The 21,156-nt window shown below is 40.6% G+C and overlaps 1 protein-coding gene across 2 annotated transcripts; it reads right to left on the reverse strand.

Annotated features, from left to right (window-relative positions):
• Nucleotides 1-848: 848 nt before the first annotated feature.
• On the reverse strand, nucleotides 849-17,174 carry lats1 (large tumor suppressor kinase 1). 2 transcript variants are annotated; one of them, XM_082147610.1, is made up of 8 exons: nucleotides 16,999-17,174; nucleotides 15,170-15,611; nucleotides 13,481-13,628; nucleotides 11,529-12,889; nucleotides 8,740-9,322; nucleotides 6,806-6,988; nucleotides 3,245-3,351; nucleotides 849-2,586 (listed from the first exon to the last, which is right to left on the reverse strand). In XM_082147610.1, exons 2-8 carry the CDS (start codon nucleotides 15,524-15,526, stop codon nucleotides 2,104-2,106), a joined length of 3,222 nt encoding a protein of 1,073 aa, XP_082003736.1. In that variant the 5' UTR covers nucleotides 15,527-15,611; nucleotides 16,999-17,174; the 3' UTR covers nucleotides 849-2,103. The 2 variants fall into 2 exon arrangements, with proteins under 2 accessions (XP_082003736.1, XP_082003735.1); XM_082147609.1 differs by having other exon boundaries at nucleotides 15,170-15,618.
• Between the last annotated feature and the right edge of the window lie 3,982 nt (nucleotides 17,175-21,156).

The following is a 21,156-nucleotide window of genomic DNA, read 5'->3' on the forward strand; positions in this document are numbered from 1 at the left end:
TGCTGTAACTCAGTGTGTTGATGTGTTGTAAGTGGCGCTTTAGCCAAAAGTGGACTGTGTCTGGCCATTTCGACGGAAGCTAAAATTTTACTTTGTAACATGTTAAATATGGATTTTTTTTTTCTTTTAAAAATAACGTTCCCAACACTGATTATGATACTCTGGTAATGTTTTTTGCCATGTTCATTTCTGGTAAGTGCTGAGCGCTATTTTGTGTTAATTTAACTAAGGCCTAATCCTGTTTTCAAATCTTCCCTATTCATTCAATTCCTGACATATTGTGACAATGTGGTGTAATAAAATAATAAATAAATGAACTACATTTGGAACATTTGTTTTGCATCAAAACACAGGTTTAATTATCTGAGCTGGATTCGGTCTCTTTCACATGCCTTACTGTTTAGTTGTCCTCATTTATTACAATGCTTTCCTATTATATAAAGCGAGTCGTTTAGAGTAAAGTCCAATTCTTAGCCAAGATGTTATCGTATCATCACTGCCATAAACCAATCTTTCACAACTATCTTGTTTTTGAATGCTATAGAGATGATGCCCTTTTTTCTTTGTCCAGCCTCTCTCATCACATTGACATCTTTAATTATTAATCATTTGACTTGTGACTAGCTAAGCAGACTCTCAAATATTGACAAATATACCATTTAATTACAGTATCTTCTCATTACCCTCCACTCCAACTTAAGCATGAAACTGCATGTTAAATAAATATTAAAAATAATGAAATGCACTAGACATGGACACTGAAGTATGTGGTTTGTGCTTTAAGAGCTTTTACTTATCACCATCCTTTCTCCCATTCAAGACAAATTTACACTCAAAGTAGCCACAGATGCTTTTCCTGGGAATAAGACCACCAGTTTAATCAAAGAAAAGGAGTTCCTTATTACATTCAGAGATGCACAGGATAGAGTTCAGAAAAAAAGACAACAATAAAATGATGTTATGCGACCATTCGTGCAGAAAAACTGAAGCCTTTGGTAGTGACACAGCAAGATCTCTTCATAACCAGGAGAGAAACCAGAGTAGTGTGTTTTCAGATGTGTTTCGCTCAGGATCTGGAGTCATATTTACCATAAAATATGTTTTGACATCATCATATCCTTTGGGACTAAGAAAAGCGGAAGTACAAATTTACACCGCATAACTTATATATACAAATTGTGTGTATAAATAAAATAAAAATACACAGAGCAACAATTTACAGTGTTTTTTTTTTTCCTTGGAAGCTTGTATAATGAACGGTCAGCTAAATGTTACCAGAGTACAGGATGATCTCCCTTATAGTTTTGGTGAAAGAAAGCATAAAGTCATAGTCCCTGTGCCACTCAGAATGAGAAACAAATCCACACGATCATAAATAAAGACATCATTTGAGGAAGAAAACACTCATTTCAACTACCATTAAAAAAAAGTCTTTAAATAAATTAAAGAGGAGTAAAAAATACAGAGCTCCACTGCATCATTAGATTCTCGGCTGTTTAAAAGGCACCAGACAAGTGCATCCTGAACACAAAATAATAAATACAGCACAAAGTGTCAAGGCAGACTCCACCAGTCACCGCCGTAGCTAGATGAAGATCACGTACACACACACACACACACACACATATAAAACACCACACACACACACATCCTACACGGGTCCGTCTCATGAAAATATGCCCTCACAAATCAAACAAATAAGAAATTATATTTTGCATACAGAAAATCAAAGCTTATTTTAAGAACTATTAAAATTGTTGGCATTTTCATGAGAATTAAACACAAAATTCTTGTTGTGTGTCCTAATGTTTTACTTTTGATTACATAAATTACTATAATGCAAAGTCATTCATTTTTCTTTTTTAAATCCGCATATAAAAGCAGTGAAAAAAAATAAAAAAAAATAAAACAACCATGATGTCTAATTACTTTACAATTTAAATAATACCTATTTGTTTGCATTACAGTAATGAGAAATTGAGGTTTTAAATCTTCTTATCACAATGCTGATATGAATGGTCCTGTGTGCATCATTATGCAAAATATAATTTCTTTTGCTTTCTGTGACCGGTTTAGTGAGATTCACCCACACACACACACACACTAAACGTACACCAGGTCCCGGCTCTGCTTGGACGGGTCGACGGGCTCGTCCTCCTCCTCGTACTCCTCACACTCGATGGGCTTGGGGCAGCTGTACGGGTGGCCGTTGTCGTCGAAGAAGCGGCGGAAGGTGAACTCGTAGAAGGCGTGCTCCGGGTGCTTGCCGTTCTTGAACCAGCGGTTGAGTGTGTCGTTGCGGTTGCTGTCGGCGTCGTCGCTCCAGAGTTTGTCAGGGTCCACGGGGTCAAAGTTGGAGGTGTCGGTGCAGTGTGTGATTTTAGGGATGTAAGGTGCATGGTGTTGCTGCCGCAGTTCCGTGGAGAAGTCGATGCTCTTGAAGAAAGGCTGGGCTTTAATCTCATCGGCTCCGTTCTTCCCGAGCCGGTCGTCCGGGCCGCGGCAGAGCTTCAGGATCAGGGCGGTGGCCTCGGGACTCAGCTTGGCCTGCGGCGGGATGTGGAGCGATGTCTGCCAGTTTATCACCTGAGGCGGACACACACACACACACTCTCAATCACCTGATCATTATACGAATCAAGTAGGTGTTTATGAGCTAACATAGACCACATACACTGCCTGGCCAAACAAAAACAAAAAAAGAGTCACTGTTTGGATTTAAATGGGCAAGTGCTTAAGAGTGTATGACTGGATCATTATTGCAGTGATTATGATGTTTCATGTTATATGTTTGACATCAGTTCTTCTAACACTAACTGATGGAGTGTGTAGCTTTTCATTTCTTAAACAACCATGTATGAAACACATCATGATCATATTCCAGGATGACAATGTGAAGATTCATCCGGCTCAGATTGTGAAAGAATGGTTGTGAGGAGCTTGAAGATGAAGAGTCATTTTCACACATGAGTTGATGCTACTCTGAGTCCAGATCTTAAACTCAGTGAAAGTCTTCAGGATGTTCTGGAGGAGACTTTACAGAGAGCTGGACTCTTGCATTGACAACACAAGATCTTCACCAGAGAATGTAATGCACCTCTTGATGGACATTAATGTTCTGATGCTATTTCCATCAAGAGCCTGAGGTTCATCAAATTTTGGTGAAGATCTTGTTGATTTAAATGTGAAATCTTCTAATTAATGCCGCATATGTGCAAAATTATAGAGCAAAATATAATCTCACCTTCATCTGGGTCTCGAGAGGAGTTGTTGCCAGAAAAGGAGGCTGACCGACTAACATCTCATAGAGGATAACACCCACACTCCACCAATCACAGAGCTGCGTGTAACCTAGGATTTAAAAAAAAATTATAAAACGAAACAATCGATTCACTTTCATCAATTTAAAGGGTAATGAAATCTCAAGTTTACAGCAGTGGAAAGTTCTGAGGTTCCAAAACACTTTCAAACACTACCGTGCGCTGAACATTGTAGCCAATCACAGACATATCCGATGAGTGCATGAACACAATGGCCAATCAGAGGTGTTTATGATTTTGCTCAACAGCGCCACAATTTTAAAATTTCAGTACCGACTTGGTCCTTTATATATAACTCTAGTATATAAAGAATATCCAATGCTTTGGGAGTCGGCAGTCCTAAACCCGTCAAGGTACCAGTACAGTAGCACACTCTGCAAAACATCACCTAACTAGATGTACCGCATCGCGGTACAAAATATGACCGCCGCTCAGGCCTGCACTGGCTTTCCACAAAAATAAATGACGTGGAGTAATTTGGCTGTATTGCGTGTTTATGTATATACCTAAAAAAAGTAATAGTATGTGCATGTCTGTCTGTGTGTGTGTGTGTGTGTGTGTGTGTGTGTGTGTGTGTGTGTATGTGTGTGTATTTGTGTATGTGTGTGTCTGTGTGTGTGTGTGTGTGTCTGTGCGTGTATGTATGTGTGCGTACATGTGTGCGCGTGTGTGTTTGTGTGTGTCTGTGCATGTGGATTTGTATGTGTGTGTATGGGTGTGTGTCTGTGCGTGTGGATGTCAGTGTGTGTGCATGCTTGCGTTTGTTTGTATTCCTGCATGTGTGTGTGTGACAGTATCATCCTAAACCAGCAACCCTTCGCTCAACAGCACCATCTACAGGCCGATGAGTGTACAGTCACTAAATGTGCACATAAATGAATTTATTTTATACCCCCCCATGGATGAAATTCTACAAAACTTAGCAGAGGATACCCCCAGAGGTTGTCAAGTTAATCATACACATGAAATATGGTGCAGTTCTGAACATCTCCACTGAAGATAGGGGCGATTAAAGCAGAATAATATTGCATTTTCATTTTTTATGGGAGGGGCGCAAATCACAAATGAGTGATTATGGGCTAGGTTGATGTGCCATAAAAATTTCTTCATCCTCGGTGCCACGGTTCAGGTAGTTATTTAGGAAAAACTGCATTTTTTGGGGTTTGGGGGGGCCCAGCGCGGGGGGGGAGTGGCCCCCGGGGACCAAACGAAATTTTTCCTTAGAAGTCTAGTGGGGCTACATGCCCACCAAATTTCATGTTCCCTGGTGTTTCGGTGTCCCTGGTATGGTTGACGAAAAATTTACGGGGGCCCCAGCGCGGGGGGGGGAAGTGGCCCCCGGGGACCAAATGAAATTTTTCAGTAAAAGTCTAGTAGACCAACATACCACAAAAATTTCTTCATCCTCGGTGCCACGGTTCAGGTAGTTATTTAGGAAAAACTGCATTTTTTTGGGTTTGGGGGGGCCCAGCGCGGGGGGGGAGTGGCCCCCGAGGACCAAACGAAATTTTTCCTTAGAAGTCTAGTGGGGCTACATGCCCACCAAATTTCATGTTCCCCCGTGTTTCGGTGTCCCTGGTATCGTTGACGAAAAATTTACGGGGGCCCCAGCGCGGGGGGGAAGTGGCCCCCGCGGACCAAACGAAATTTTTCCGTAAAAGTCTAGTAGACGAACATACCATAAAAATTTCTTCATCCTCGGTGCCACGGTTCAGGTAGTTATTTAGGAAAAAGTGAATTTTTTGGGGTTTGGGGGGGCCCAGCGCGGGGGGGGGAGTGGCCCCCGGGGACCAAACGAAATTTTTCCTTAGAAGTCTAGTGGGGCTACATGCCCACCAAATTTCATGTTCCCCGGTGTTTCGGTGTCCCTGGTATGGTTGACGAAAAATTTACGGGGGCCCCAGCGCGGGGGGGGGGGGAAGTGGCCCCCGGGGACCAAATGAAATTTTTCCGTAAAAGTCTAGTAGACCAACATACCACAAAAATGTCTTCATCCTCGGTGCCACGGTTCAGGTAGTTATTTAGGAAAAACTGCATTTTTTGGGGTTTGGGGGGGCCCAGCGCGGGGGGGGAGTGGCCCCCGGGGACCAAACTAAATTTTTCCTTAGAAGTCTAGTGGGGCTACATGCCCACCAAATTTCATGTTCCCCGGTGTTTCGGTGTCCCTGGTATCGTTGACGAAAAATTTACGGGGGCCCCAGCGCGGGGGGGGGAAGTGACCCCCGCGGACCAAACGAAATTTTTCCGTAAAAGTCTAGTAGACCAACATACCATAAAAATTTCTTCATCCTCGGTGCCACGGTTCAGGTAGTTATTTAGGAAAAACTGCATTTTTTGGGGTTTGGGGGGGCCCAGCGCGGGGGGGAGTGGCCCCCGGGGACCAAACGAAATTTTTCCTTAGAAGTCTAGTGGGGCTACATGCCCACCAAATTTCATGTTCCCCGGTGCTTTGGTGTCCCTGGTATCGTTGACGAAAAATTCAGTAAGGTGACGAAAAAAAAAAAAAAAAAAACTTTGACAATCCCTTTATGACCGGCTAGCTACGCTAGCGGCGGTCATAATTACCGTTACCCACAAAATGCCAGAAAATATCGAGATCGTTTGTCGTCAGTATAGCACACCCATATCAGGCACTCTTTGTCACTGTATAAAAAGTGCTCAATACACAAGGTACATTATTATTCCCAAATCAGGAGTAGGTGTTTGTACACACTAGGGCTGGACACTGACACACGTTTCACGATTCGATTCGATTCACAAGCTTGAGATGCAATTCGATTCAGTATTGATTAATTGAGGCCTGTCAGGTACAGTACATGGCCAAAAACATCGTTAACTATACAGGGAATTTCTACTCTTATATTTCTACTCAATATAAACATTTAAATAGTGGTTTGTCATAAAAACAAGACAGATATATTCCCACACATTATTATTATTATTATTATAATACTGAAGAACAGGTTACGTAGAAATACAATTAATATGCAATAGTGCATATATTTGATCAAAATGCTCCTAGCAAAGTTAATTTTTCTAGCTGACTAAGGAGTTTTTGGACATTGTTTACAAGCTGTTTTGTTTTATTGACGTCTATCTGCGGTTGAAACACGCATTTCAGTAAGTTCAGAACTGTTTCTTTCAACATACCTTCTGATGTTCATTCATTTTAAATTTCATGCTGTAACTAGTAGTAAAGCAGAAGAGATGATATACATGATCTGCCACATTAAAGGGAGCCAAAATGGTATTTACTGTTTGAATTTCAGAATAAAACTGACAGAATTTGAAAGATGAGACGGTTTCATATCAGAACAAGTAACAAAGCTTATTGTGATTTATTAGATGGGAGGGACGTAACGAAGCACAGACTGAAAGATCAATTCTTGGGATCTAAGAATCAATTTCGGTTCTTCAAAATAAGAATCCATCAAAATCAAGAAATGGATATTTTTGTACACGCAGACATGTTGTGGCGTACACACCTGTGCGCAGCAGGACCTCGGGGGCGATGTAATTGGGCGTGCCCACCAGCGAGTGAGCCAAGCAGCGCTGATGCTGTCGGGCGGCTCTGCGCTCCAGCGGCTTCAGTCGGTCCCCACAGCGGCAGCTGGCAGAATCTTCCCACTCCTTACTGAAGTCCATGCTGTCCTGCCGCACATGATCACCTGACGACACACAGACACACAAAGTTCAACATCATTCATTATTCAATAGTGAACAATACAGATAGAGTCCATAAATATTGACAGTCACGTTGATGTGATGGTAAAAAGTGGGTGTTCTGTATCAGAATGTCAGTCAGACCTGAATATGATTTTGCAGTGGTTTATAGATGACTACTTCCCACTGAAACCCACTTTTCAGGAGGCTTTTGGAGGCTGAAGCACTGGTGACAGTTTTTTCAAATCTTTCATTATTTGCAATTGTAATATTTTTGTAAACGTCATTACATTAAAGGGATACTCCACTTTTTTGGGAAATAGGCTCATTTTACAGCTCCCCCAGAGTTAAACAGTTGAGTTTTACCGTTTTCGAATCCATTCAGCCGATCTCCGGGTCTGGCGGTAGCACTTTTAGCATAGCTTAGCATAGATCATTGAATCGGACAGGACCATTAGCATCTCTCTCAAAAAAAATTACCAAAGAGTTTCGATATTTTTCCTATTTAAAACTTGACTCTTCTGTAGTTACATCGTGTACTAAGACCGACGGAAAACGTAAAGTTGTTATTTTCTAGGCTGATATGGCTAGGAACTATACTCTCATTCCTGCGTAATAATCAAGAAACTTTGCTGCCGTACCATGAGTCCAGCAGGCGTAATGATACGACGCAGTGCCTGAAAATAGTCCCCAGCTCGGTAACTTCCAACTTGACCGGGACTAAGTTTGTCTAACCTATTAGACCTATTTTCAGGCGCTGCGTCATATCATTACGCCTGCTGGACTCATGGTACGGCAGCAAAGTTTCTTGATTATTACGGAGTTCGGCTGAATGGCTTCGAAAACGGTAAAACTCAACTGTTTAACTCTGGGGGAGCTGTAAAACGAGCCTATTTCTCAAAAAAGTGGAGTATCCCTTTAAAGCACACTATGTCATTTTTCGCCGCTAGAGGACGCTTATTAAAAAGAAAGGCGTAGCTTGATGACGCCGTGATTTCGGCTCGAGGGCAGTGGAGCTTTTATTATGAGTGTGTGTGTATTATTGTTATTATTAGAGCAGTGGAGTGCCACAGACGACCTCTTCCGCTTCTTCCGGTCATTTATGTGAGGTAACAGTTTAGATACATTTGAGAGTGTTGAAAGTTGTTATAATGCTACTCTGTGCGTTCGCTACTATGAGACACATGTTGCACACTGCAGTGAGCTAGACCAATATTAGGTATGGTAAAACATGGTACTCGCGGTAAATCAAGAAAATGAGATTTAAACAATAAGACCAAATGTGTTGAGCTATGTAACAGTTAGTTTTCTGTCTATAAATGTATCCAAACAGTTGTTGCCTTGTCTAATAAAACACAAAATATATTAAAGCGTATGGTGTTTCCATGGTTTCTACTAAAAACCGGAAACAGAGGGTAACGCGGGTATGATGTCATTGATAGGCGATGCACAGACATGGTTCGTGTCCTGGTTAAAATGGCTTATTTCTCTGGATTTAAACATTCTTGGAAACATTTGGGATAATGCAAGTACACAAATACAAAAATATATATAACATTGTTCTAGTGGTTTTTGGACATTCTAATCCAAAAATTGAACATAGTGTGTCTTAAAGCATAAAGCATTAAATTACTGGCAAGACTACATTACCTACAACAGTAGCCTAAACCACCGACAAAGTAACTTTTGGCATAAAAATAGTTATAATGGCACAAAATCATGGGGTCAAGTCATCAAAAATAAGTTTTGATCTCACCGCTTTGGTAGTATTTGGAGTCGTGAGTCCACCGGAAGCCAGTGCACAGGCCAAAGTCAGTCAGTTTGATGTGTCCATCACGATCAATCAGGATGTTGTCGGGTTTGATGTCTCGATGGATAAAACCCATTTTGTGGACACTTTCCACAGCACAGGTGAGCTCTGCGATGTAAAACTGAGCCAAGTCCTCTTGGAAAATGCCCATTCTGATCAAAAGACTCATCATGTCCCCGCCAGGGATGTAGTCCATGACAAAATACAAGTTATCTTTATCCTGGAAGGAGTAGTACAAGCGGACGACCCACTCATTATCTGCTTCAGCGAGAATGTCCCGCTCAGCTTTCACATGGGCCACCTGGTTTCTCAACAGGACGTCTTTTTTACGGAGGGTCTTCATGGCATACAGCGCTCCCGTGTCCACTTTCCGAGCCAAACACACTTCTCCAAACGCCCCAATTCCCAGAGTCTTGATCTTATCAAACATGGATTTGTCCATTTTGGCGCGCTTGAGGCGGATGTAGTTGGATTCCTTCTGGGACAGCATCATGCGCATCTGTTCCTGTGCGTCGCCCGAGAGCCCCACCTGAACACACAACACACGCGGTTACAACAGCCCTCACAAAACAGACACTTGTACATAAACAGGCAAACTTGCTCACACAACACACAAAGACACAGATTAGCTCAACTTCTGAAATCATTTCAGACAATATATTATACAATATTCACCATCACAACATTGGCAGGCAGCGTCCAGCACTGAGAAACAGCACAGCATGCAATGCACAGGGTTTCCTACAGTGATCTAAACTATTATTTACTACTGAAGTAGGGGTGTAATGATACACTCATGTCACGATTCGATACAAATCACGGTTCTGAACTCACGATACGATCGCGATCACAAGGTTTTTTATTATTATTATTAAAAACATTATTTTATTATTATCAGGACCCACAAATATTACCCCCATTGCATTATATTCATTATAGGCTAGTAGTTTAATGCAGTAATGTCACTTTTTTTCTTCCACGCTTTCAATGCAGGCATTTGTCGGATCTCTTACACAGACAAGCCGTGCTTGTTTACTACAGTTTGTGTGTCGTTGTAAATCTGTTCATCATATCAAAGACACCATGTCTCTTCAGAAGACTTGATTTGGATTAAACCACTCGATTGATTATTCTTGCGATGCCTTTAGGACATTTATTGGATCTTTTAAGTTTTAGAGGAACGGACTTTAAATGGAGGGATATACATTTCTCAGATATCATAAAAACAATTGTGTTTGGAAGTTAAACGAAAATCTTATTGGTTTGAAATTACATGATGGTGAAAACATGACAGAATAAAAAAATATTTAGACGAACTATACCTTTAAATACAGTAAGTTGAGTCTTGGATAAAACAATTTTTCGCCACATTTATCGATATCTCGATATAATGATGGATCATTACACCCCTATTTTAGTCATACATTGTTCTTGCACAACTAGGACATGCAAATGTCACTTGAATTTCACCTGGATATCCCTGCATGCTTTTTTATCAGATCACATGTTTCTCATCAACTATAATTACAAGCTCTTTACTGCAAGAACCTTGTTTTCTGTTATTCAATCCATTTAGATTTCCATTCATATTTTGGGGTCAGATTTTCAACTGATGAAATTTCGGTGCACCCCTACCGAAAAACACTTGTAAATTTTGACCTGAAAATATTAATGTTACAAAAAAAGCCTCATAGACATGTTATAAATCAACCCTGTTGAACATTTAAATAATGCTGTGTTGGTATTTGTTGTAAATCTGTGTTGGTATGAAAATTGGTATTTAACTGAAATGCTAGATCATAACCCTACACTGGAACACAAAACAATAGTTCAATAAAAAAAAAATAACGAGCAGCAAAGTAGCAGCAATTAAAAATGCACAGTGTGAGGTGGGTTATGAAACATGCAGATTTAGATACATCTCTTTCATTCTACCCAATCCCTCACCCACTCCATCACCCCTCAATCAGCGCAGAAAATGTGAAAACACTGGATGGATCTCATGTGGGAGTAGATGTGAGCTTAATCCAGGAAACCCTTAAGATCATAGCTCCATTCTAAAACCCAGTGAACTGTCTAAATAGTTAGCTATCCTAACCATCACTAAACCTCCTAAGTGGCCATCTGAAATGAGGAAGCAACTCTGTGTGTCATACAAATAGCAATCACAAAAGAAAAACAACTTTTAATTTGATAATGTTGCTTTTGTGTGAATAAATATTAGGCAAAAATCTATTTTTAATTAGATAGACCTCACAGAGGCCATAACATTCAATTATGGGATTGCATTCTCTGCAACAGACACCTAGCATTTTTGCTGAAAAGTTTAGCCAAAAATATGTCCATTATGCTTCATGCCTTTTCAACATAAAGGCTATGATGCTAGGTGATGATGTAGGCAGCTCAGTAGAGCTTTAGAACAGAGCTCATGAAAACATATTTAAGGAAAAGACTCATACACTCATGCCGTCCAACTGACAGGGTCTTACTTTACCACACACTGAGTGACGCCTACTCCAGAAGAAACCTTTAAACTATGAAAACCAGTTGATCAGACAAAGAAAAGACGAGAGAAGGCGGCTTACAGAGGAGATCCACAAACTGAAAGATATGGAAGACAGAGAAAGAGAATAAAAAGGCAGGAAATAATGAAGGGAAAAAGATGTGAAAGTTAGAGTCAACAGTAGAGTAAAGGGAGCAGAGAGCATTGTGGGGGTGAAGAAAGGCATGCTGACCCGCTGCATCTCGCTCTCCAACTGCTTCTTCCTTCGGTGTCTCTGCTGGTGGTTCTTCAGGACGTTCTCCACGTGCTGCTCCATGAAGAACTTGAAAGCCTGCGGCGAGTACATGGGAACTCTGCTTTCCCCTTTGCGCTCCTCGTCCCGCTTGAGACGGCGCACCGGCACGGGAGAGGTGGTGATGAGCTTCTTCTCGCGCTCCTCTGAGGCCTCGGGACTCTTCTCGCCGGAGCAGCTGCTGTCCGTGTCGGTGTCGTGCTCCGCCCCGTCCTCCTCTCTGCTGCTGGGTTTGGGCGTGGGGTTGGGGTTGGGGTCGTACCCTGGAGGCGGCGGCTGCTGCTGCTGCTGCTGAAGCAGGTGTTTGGGATAGGGAGGCGGTGGGCCCTGGTAGCTGGGCACTTCTGCGCTCGGCTCCTGATACGCTGTGGGCGGCTGCTGAAGCCAAGGCGGGTGCGTAGGGGCGACGGCCGTGTGCAGCTCTGGCTTCTGCACACGCATGCTCTTCACCGGCTGCAGGACGGGCGCCTGTGTGATGGTGGTGACGGTCGTGGCGGAGGGCTGAGAGCTGGGCACAGAGGTGCACTGACGCCCGCTGGTGAAGGAGTTGGAGCGGCCCGGCACGCTGTGGGGCCATGATGGAGGAGCGTCCTGATTGGGCGAAGTCTGAGGTCTGACCTGGGGAAGCCCTCCAAGGTTGTACATATCAAGGTTGTGGCTATTGCGGTTGGGCACCAGCATGCTTGAGGGGAGGTTGTTTCCGTTTGAGGGTGTGGAGAGCGCGCTGGATTGCATCTGCTGGGCCGTGGGACTCTGTCTGTTGGACTGGTGCATTGGATATGGAGGAGGCGGCGGCTGCTGCCTGTTATTAATGCCCATGTATTCCCCTTGCATGGCACCATTTTGAGGCCAGGATGGGGGGAAGGTGAACTTGTTGCCACCGGAGTTTTGCATGATGATGGGCTGCCGACCCACAGGCACTGGACTGAGCCCTCGTTGATTCTGGGACGGAGGGTTTATGTAGCTGTCGGGTCGGGGCCCCTGAGGCACAGGAGAGATCCGGGGCACCAGGTAATCCAAGTTCCCAGAATACCGCTTGGTTGAGGGATTGGAGTCCCATGAGGAGGGAGGAGGAGTGATGCTACGCACCTGTCGAGGGTTCACTCGTTGGCCGCTGGCTGCAGCAGAAAGGTTTTGAGGAAAGGTAGCGGGCCGTGAGAGGTCACTTTGAGGTCCAGGGCTGCTGGGACGGTAAATCATGCCATCGGTCATTAGAGCACTGTGTCGCTGTGGGGCCAGTGATTCCTTTGAACCCTTCCAGCTTTGGCGCCGCAACACTGTCTGTTGAATTTGGGATGGACCTAGAAAAGAAACATCCATACATTACAACAATACTATCAGGAGCCTGTGCAGAACTTTCAGAAGCCCAGCTAACAAGACTGTTTATTAACATAGAAGAGCCCGAGAGAAATCAAAACCTGGGCATATTAAGGTGCCTTTACACTGACTGATCATCTGAGCTGCACGATATGCACACTCATCAACAGAGGGGGCGAATTTTGGTGAATTACCTTAAATCAACCATTCACAATGAAAATGAATTACTAGGTCTGGGTAATGACAATTAAATTAAATTCTGCTTTATGAGTCAAAATCTGCTGACGGGTAATTAAACGTAACGTAGAAATGTATCATCTTTTACTGGAAAATTAAACAACATTTTAATCAAACTTTGATAATTGCCTTAAATATTTTAGACAACTGAGAAGATAGTGATCAAACTACATTTTCTAAAGATCACCTATCAAGTGTCTGAATCTTACATTAGCATATGAGTCAAATTGGACGACTACAGGGACTCATCAAGATCACTCATGTAACAGTTAATCTACTGTTCATCTACTTTTGACTGATATATCAAACTGGAAGTGTGTCTTAGTGGTGTTACGCACCTGTTTGCTTTATCCCCGTGTTCACAGGACGCGCGGCGGCTGTTATCTGCTCCCTCGCAGGCTCCTGGAAGTTCATCCTACTGATGTACTCGATGGCTGCCTCCACACTACGACTGTTCGTCTGCTTCAGCGCACGAACCACCATCTCCTGTACAAACACACAGATGATGATGACCACTGAGTGACATCCAGACTTACCATATACATTTATAAAGAACTGCCATTCACAATGCATCTGAAGACATGGTATTCATATTCATAATTGTTGTCCATAACACTTTGAGACATTTATCTAAGGAAATAAGGTAGGCTATTCAAATAAAATATTGTTTTACTACTACTAATGAGAATCAATGTAACATTGGCACTCATGAAATGCCAAAAGGGGAAACAAGTTGCACTGGTATCTCTGAGCTCACAGTTCAAAGCTGCGAACACAGATCGCTCCTGAACATTTCATTTGCATTTGTGCGATATCGTTTTATTATTTCATGGCTCTCTAGAGCACTAAATTGTGATTGGTCATGGCATTCTGTGGTCAGATATTTGTGCATATAAAGCTGTCCCAGGCAACTGCATTCCCACAGAGCTGTGCTAGTTTCACGTCACTGCACACATTCTAGTCACATAATAAACTCATTTTGTGCTCAAATCACTATTTCATGACCTTGTATTTTTAATTGTTTGGCAAGCGCAACCATGTAATAATTGTGAAGCAGCAGACTGTACGTTATCCCATTGAGTCCTGATCACCACCCTCTCGCCTTTGGCTTTTGGCTTGCTTAGTTGGGGACACTAAATATTCAACAATATTATTGATCTGCCTGCATTGACACCAGCTGGACGATGACATCACTGTTTTCTCCAGAATGGCTGGCTATATATGAAGAGTTCAGATGCAAAAGCCTGAAATTTTCTTCTAGAAGGATCATTTTTATCAAGCTCATATATTTAAGTTCAATAATTTCACTTAAATGGCAATGCAAATTACCTATTAATTGTCATTTAAGTGAAATGACTTAACGTAAATATACAAGCCTTATAAAAATGATAATTTTAGAAGAAAATTTCAGATGGCACTTAGAGGCTTTTGCATCTGAACTCTTCATATATTGTACAACACAAATTAACCATCACTAAACTTAAGCTGGACTGTGACGCTATTTTCTTCTGGAAACAAACTTTGTTGCATTATTTTCCTGTTATCTCTGCTTTGAAACACTCTGTAATGTTAAAAGCACTATATAAATAAAGGTGACTTGACTTCTTGACTTGTCTGGGTTTCTGACTGTACATTATCGTTATTAAAGTATATACTGAAGCATTTTCTGTCTGCCTGTACAACCAGAGTAAGAGACCAAAATCAGTTTTCTCAATCTGTATGCATATCCATCTATTTCACGAGGAATGCAGAGCGATTCATCTTATTGGAAAACACTAAAATATGTACATCACACCCACATTGTTGTTAGTGAGCATGAGTATGACACGTTGAGCTCGCTTCTTCCACCAGAGCTGGTCTGGCAACATACCGTGACTGTCATTCCTCAAATAAGCCAAATTATAAAGTGACAGGAGAGAACATTCCTGGCACAAAAGATTGATATGACGCATATGAGGGAAAGAAGAGTAAACAAACTTCTCATGTCAGTACGTTCAACTCCGACCAAATCCAACTAGGAGCATTACCTCATCAAAGCCCGCGTCCTGCAGCACCTGCAACATGTGTTTGTTGATGTCTGTGGTGTGTCCACTGGAGGTAGTTTCATTAAAAGCAAAGGGCATGAGTGATTTGCGGATCTCCTGCAGGGCTCGGTGGTGGTGGGGGTTCCTGGGGTTGGTGCTGCGCCCCTGTTGTCTGGGATCGTCCAGCGGCCCCTTACCGGCGCTCCCGTCGGCCTTGGGAGCATCCGAGGGCCGGGAGAGGTTCCTCAGGCTCTCTCGGATCTCCTGCAGCATCTGTTGACTGTTGCCACTGTAGTTGCTCGCAGGGAACGTCTTGGGTCGCATCTGTCTGTATCCCTCGGGTTTCTCGCCCCTCTTCATGTAAAAACATACGTTAAGTGCCGAGGTGGTGAAGAGGCTTCCAGGTGGAAGAGTGGAACTGTCCAGATTTCAGTGTTTGTTTCACCTAAACACTAGAGAGATGTCGGCGTATCAGTAAGCATGCATTATAAACATCAATGTCATTTCAAATGCATAATTAAAGGGTTGGTTCACCTAAAAATTTACCCAAAAAAAAGGGTACCATTTGTTTTTGAAGCCCCCAAAAAGTGCATCCATCCATCATAAAAGTAATCCATACAACTCCAGGGGTTAATAAAGGCCTTCTGAAGCAAAGCCATGCGTTTTTGTAAGAAAAATATCCATATTTAAAAGTTTATAAACTGTAATCACTAGCTTCCGGTAACAACCGTCCACGAGAGAGTCTAGTTTCGGCGGAAGAGTGACCCCTGACCTCTGAGTAGCGTAAGCTTAGCCTCTCGTGGTTCAAACAAACAGGGCTGGGTAACAAACTCAAGGTCCTCTGACAATTCTCTTTAGAAATTCTCGTTTTAGACTTCTAATTCGTGACCAGTGTTTTGTTTTGCTCTATCCTTAAAATCTAAAGTTTTAAATATGGATATTTTTCTTACAAAAACGCATGGCTTTGCTTCAGAAGGCCTTTATTAACCCCTGGAGTCATATGGATTACTTTTATGATGGATGCACTTTTTGGGGGCTTCAAAAACAAATGGTACCATTCACTCCCTTGAAAAGCTTGAAACAGCTTTTTTATATATATCCGATTGTGTTTGGCTGAAAGAAGATAGTCATATACACCTAGGATGGCTTGAGGGCGAGTAAATCATGAGATCATTGTTGGGTGAACTATCCCTTTAATGCTTGTAACAGCTACATGGTGATCCTCATTAAAAGTAAAACAAGAAAATGAAGCCTAATTTACAAAGAGGTTTTTTTATAATGCTTAATATCATCATGTTTCTCTTTCTATAATTAGATTTTACTTGAAGTTTTCAGTGATAATGATAGTTCAAGATCATATGACAACATCTACTTTTGTGGTACATATCTAAAGCTCACCAGACCACAAATATGTATGACTATAAATAAAACGCCAATAGGAACCAGTGATTGTGATGATCACACAGATAAACAGGTTAAACAAAGTATGCGTCTGAAACCTAACTACAGCATCAGTGCCCAGAAACCATGGCCAGATGCTGTCTAGGTAGCTAGGGATCTCCACAGGTTTTGAAACACATTCGTAGTGTCCAACAGATTCACACACTGCTAACCCAGTTAGCCACTCACAGTCTGTCACACGTTCACAAGAGTGTAGACGTATTGCCACATAATGTCCTTGAAAAACCTTAAACATTATTTCGACCGTATAATGAGCATGTTAATGCTGATAAATCATTAATGAATCAGTACAACAGGTACCTGAGGCCTAAAGCTGAGGCGATAGCATAGTGCTATCATACACCGAATAAGAGCGAATTACATTCACTTACCGCTTACTGAGGGCGCAACACCATGTTTGTACATGTATCGACCTCTGCGCACTGGGAAATCCTCATGAGTACCCGTTCTGCTGTGTCTGACAGATACATGTATTTGTTGACGGACCGTCCGCTTCTCTTTGGTATTTACTGTCGTCTTGAGTTGTTTTACAACGGCTGTCATGCGCGTTACAAGAGCCCGGATGTTGTGACACGCCCTCTCTGCAGAGCCACGCCCTCTTTCCAGAGCCCCGCCCCCAGAGGAACCTGCACGAGACCACAGACCCTTCCTTCTGTGGGAATGATGAATGATGAATGATGAACGCGAGAGGTGCGTCAGCTGCCTTTGTGGACACAGTTTGTTACGTAATAAATTGAGCTCCTAGCCATTGTCCATGTCCATAATGTTTCCAGTCCCAGAGCAGCTCATCTATGGCTCTGCCCTCATTGTAATGGTAGTAGGCCTACATTCATTATCAGAAAACGGTGCAATATTTTTTTTTCGTTTCATTTTGAAAGGTTACTGTTGAGAATTCAATTAAATTTTCCAGCCTCAGGCCCAAATACTAACAGGACTGTAACCAACAAAAAGGGGCAGTTAAACTGTACCACCGGATGATGAATTGTACATTTTAAAGGGATTTGTGGTTTAAGTTTTTCTCAAATTCTTGGGATATTTCTTATTCAACAGTTCAAAACTGTCCATAAACATAGTAAAACAGATTTTTAATTTTTTTTTATAAAGTAGCACTTAGCACTTTTAATAAAGTAGCACTTTAATAAAGTAGCACTTACCCAGCTAACAATTTTTGGTTCCCAGAACGTTAGTTTTTAGTTTCCAGAACGTTCTTAGAACGTTAGTTTATGGTTCCCAGAACGTTAGTTTTTATGGTTTGTTTTTGGTTAGCCAGGAAAGTTTTCTTAACGTTCCCAGAACGTTAGTTTTCGGTTCCCAGAACGTTCTCAGAACGTTAGTTTTAGGTTCCCAGAATGTTAGTTTATGGTTCCCAGAATGTTAGTGTTTGGTTCCCAGAACGTTCTCAGAACGTTAGTTTTAGGTTCCCAGAATGTAAGCTTATGGTTCCCAGAATGTTAGTTTTTGGTTCCCAGAACGTTAGTTTGTGGTTCCCAGAACGTTATTTTTTATGGTTTGTTTTTGGTTAGCCAGGAAAGTTTTCTTAACGTTCCCAGAACGTTTTTTTATGGTTTGTTTTTATTTAGCCGGTAAAGTTTTCTTAACGTTCCCAGAACGTTATATTAACGTCCCCCTAACATTATTCTAACATTCATCTAACCTATATTCATCTCTTTTTACTTTAATAAAATACAACAGTAAATATATATAAATAATCAGCATACAGTCCATGGTTTTGTTGATTCATTATTTAATTGTTGCTAAAAAAAACACAATCATGGGGTATGCATCACATTCAAAACATTCGCAAAAGGTGCAAGAACATAACAGTTTTATTAATAAACAAACTACTAAAAAGCTACTTTTAATTTTTCATTTCATTTAACATTTTTTTAACACTAATTATTAGTTGTAGATTGTGCACATTCAAAACATTCACAAAAAAGTGTAAGAATATTAACAAATTAATAAAATTAACAAAATAAAAATACCTACTTTTAAACTTAATTTAACACTATACTTTCAAACACTTTTATTAGTAGGCAAATGTAGATTCTGCACTTGAAACCTCTTCCATCTTCACCAGTCATCTGTAAATATAACAAAGAAGAGTAATATTATAACAAAGAAAAGTAAACAGTAATATTCTTTTTTATCGCCTTGAAAAGCAAAAAAGGAAATGAGAAAAGCAATAAAAAAGCATTTTTATCAGGCTCCTATGTGAGGCGATTCCATTTTATTTATCCATGGCACATGCATTTTGTTTCTTTATATGCAGCCCAATGTTTTCCAATGACTTGTTTGCATTATTTAGGTATTTAATTTATTTTTTTTGTTAGGCAAAAAATAGGCCTATGTGTTCATATTAGTTTACAGTGCATTAACTATAATTTTAACAGATACAACTTTGGATCTTAAAAATGTCTTAGAAAATGTTGAGCTTAACTTTAAGATTAATAAATGCTTTAGAAGTAATTGTTCACTACTTGTTGGTTCATGTTAACTAAAGCTAACAAAATGAAACCTTATTATAAAGTGTTACCATTTTTTAATAGAGAGTTGGCCATATGAGTATAAAATTAATTTTAGGAATCTTAAACTGGTTCAAACTAGGCTACTGTATTGTATATTCATGTTAATACTAAGCACAAATGGCATTATAATACCCCTTTCATTTGCCCTCCAGGTGGGCGTTCCTATAATGGTGTGACGTCACGTGAAAACAATGAATTAACCATCCAGTGAATATTTTTAAGTTAAATAAATAAGTTTACTTTCATTCACACATTGAAAAATTGGCAGCAAAACCTTTACAAAACTATCAACATCTCTCATATACACATAAAATGTGATTAAAAGCCTAAACTTACAGCTCAAGTTAACCTACCTCTAACGTTAGCTGTTAACGGTTGAGATGCTAGCAGACTTTTCCCGAAGACATTAAATCATTTCTACAAAGTAAATATTCAACGGAAGCGTGTCATTTACATGAAAGAATGTGACAGAAGCATTTGTATGTACTATTTATGTAAGTTTGGGGACTAAACTTACCTGAAAGTAGTGAAAACAACAGTGAGAGACGGAGTTACAGCTTATGTCAGTTGAGCTGCCGTCCCGTTTCCATGGTAACGCCCTCCGCTCCAGTTCAAATGCAACTCGAATGTTCAGCGCGCGCTCCCATAGACAGTAAATGAAAACGCGCTCCCATCAAAACACGTAAGTCACGCAGCATTTACATAAAAGTAGAATTGATGGAGGGAATTATTTGATAATCAGATAAAATATCTTGAAAAAATCTTTGGTGTGTTCCATTTGTTCCTATTTTAATAAAACCTGTTTAATTGTAACCTCAGTGAGCTGAGTACACGGTGTTAATGACATAGTTTCTTTATTTGTATTATTTTGTCAAGATTTTCATAGCATTGTATAACTCTGTACCCTTATAAGACATCAAGTCCCTGATGTGCCGTTCAGTGACAGGGCAGTATGTGGTACTAAGTCTTACAATTGATTCCAGTCAGTTTTGCAAAATAATAACTTAAAAATAACCATTAGGGAACGTTCTCTATAAGTTATTTTTAGGTTATTTAAAAGTAACCACCCTGCAACGTTCTGGGAACGTTGTTTTATGGTTGCAAAATAATAACTTAAAAATAACCATTAGGGAACGTTCTCTATAAGTTATTTTTAGGTTATTTAAAAGTAACCACCCTGCAACATTCTGGGAACGTTATTTTATGGTTGCAAAATAATAACTTAAAAATAACCATTAGGGAACGTTCTCTATAAGTTATTTTTAGGTTATTTAAAAGTAACCACCCTGCAACGTTCTGGGAACGTTATTTTATGGTTGCAAAATAATAACTTAAAAATAACCATTAGGGAACGTTCTCTATAAGTTATTTTTAGGTTATTTAAAAGTAACCACCCTGCAACGTTCTGGGAACGTTATTTTATGGTTGCAAAATAATAACTTAAAAATAACCATTAGGGAACGTTCTCTACAAGTTATTTTTAGGTTATTTAAAAGTAACCACCCTGCAACGTTCTGGGAACGTTATTTATGGTTACATAAAAATAAAACCAAAAAAGAACGTTCCCCTAACGTTAGTATTTGGTTCCCAAAAAAATAACCAAATGGAAACCAAAAACTAACGTTAGGGGAACGTTCTGTGTTAACTGGGTAATAAAGTAGCAGAAAAATGTTTTCAGACAACTTCATAAAATAGCTAAAATAAGTGTAAAATAACACTAATATCAAATTAATATAAACTTTTAGGTACATTATTTTAAATGACCTGGCAAACCCAGTGACACACACACCAATGAAAAAATGCACAAGAAGCCTTAAAGTAGAGTTTGTTATTGATTTATTTATTTTTAGGAGGTTCATAAAAAAGGCCCTAAAAACACATCTGTTTAGCTAAAACACATCTGTTTAGCTAAAACACATCTGTTTAGCTACGCATTTACTGAATGAGCACTGTGCCGCTGTTCGTCCGACTGTTTGTACTGTACTGTATTTTATTTTATTT

The sequence above is a fragment of the Leuciscus leuciscus genome (assembly GCF_965113295.1).
Source record: "Leuciscus leuciscus genome assembly, chromosome: 19".
Taxonomy (NCBI): domain Eukaryota; kingdom Metazoa; phylum Chordata; class Actinopteri; order Cypriniformes; family Leuciscidae; genus Leuciscus; species Leuciscus leuciscus.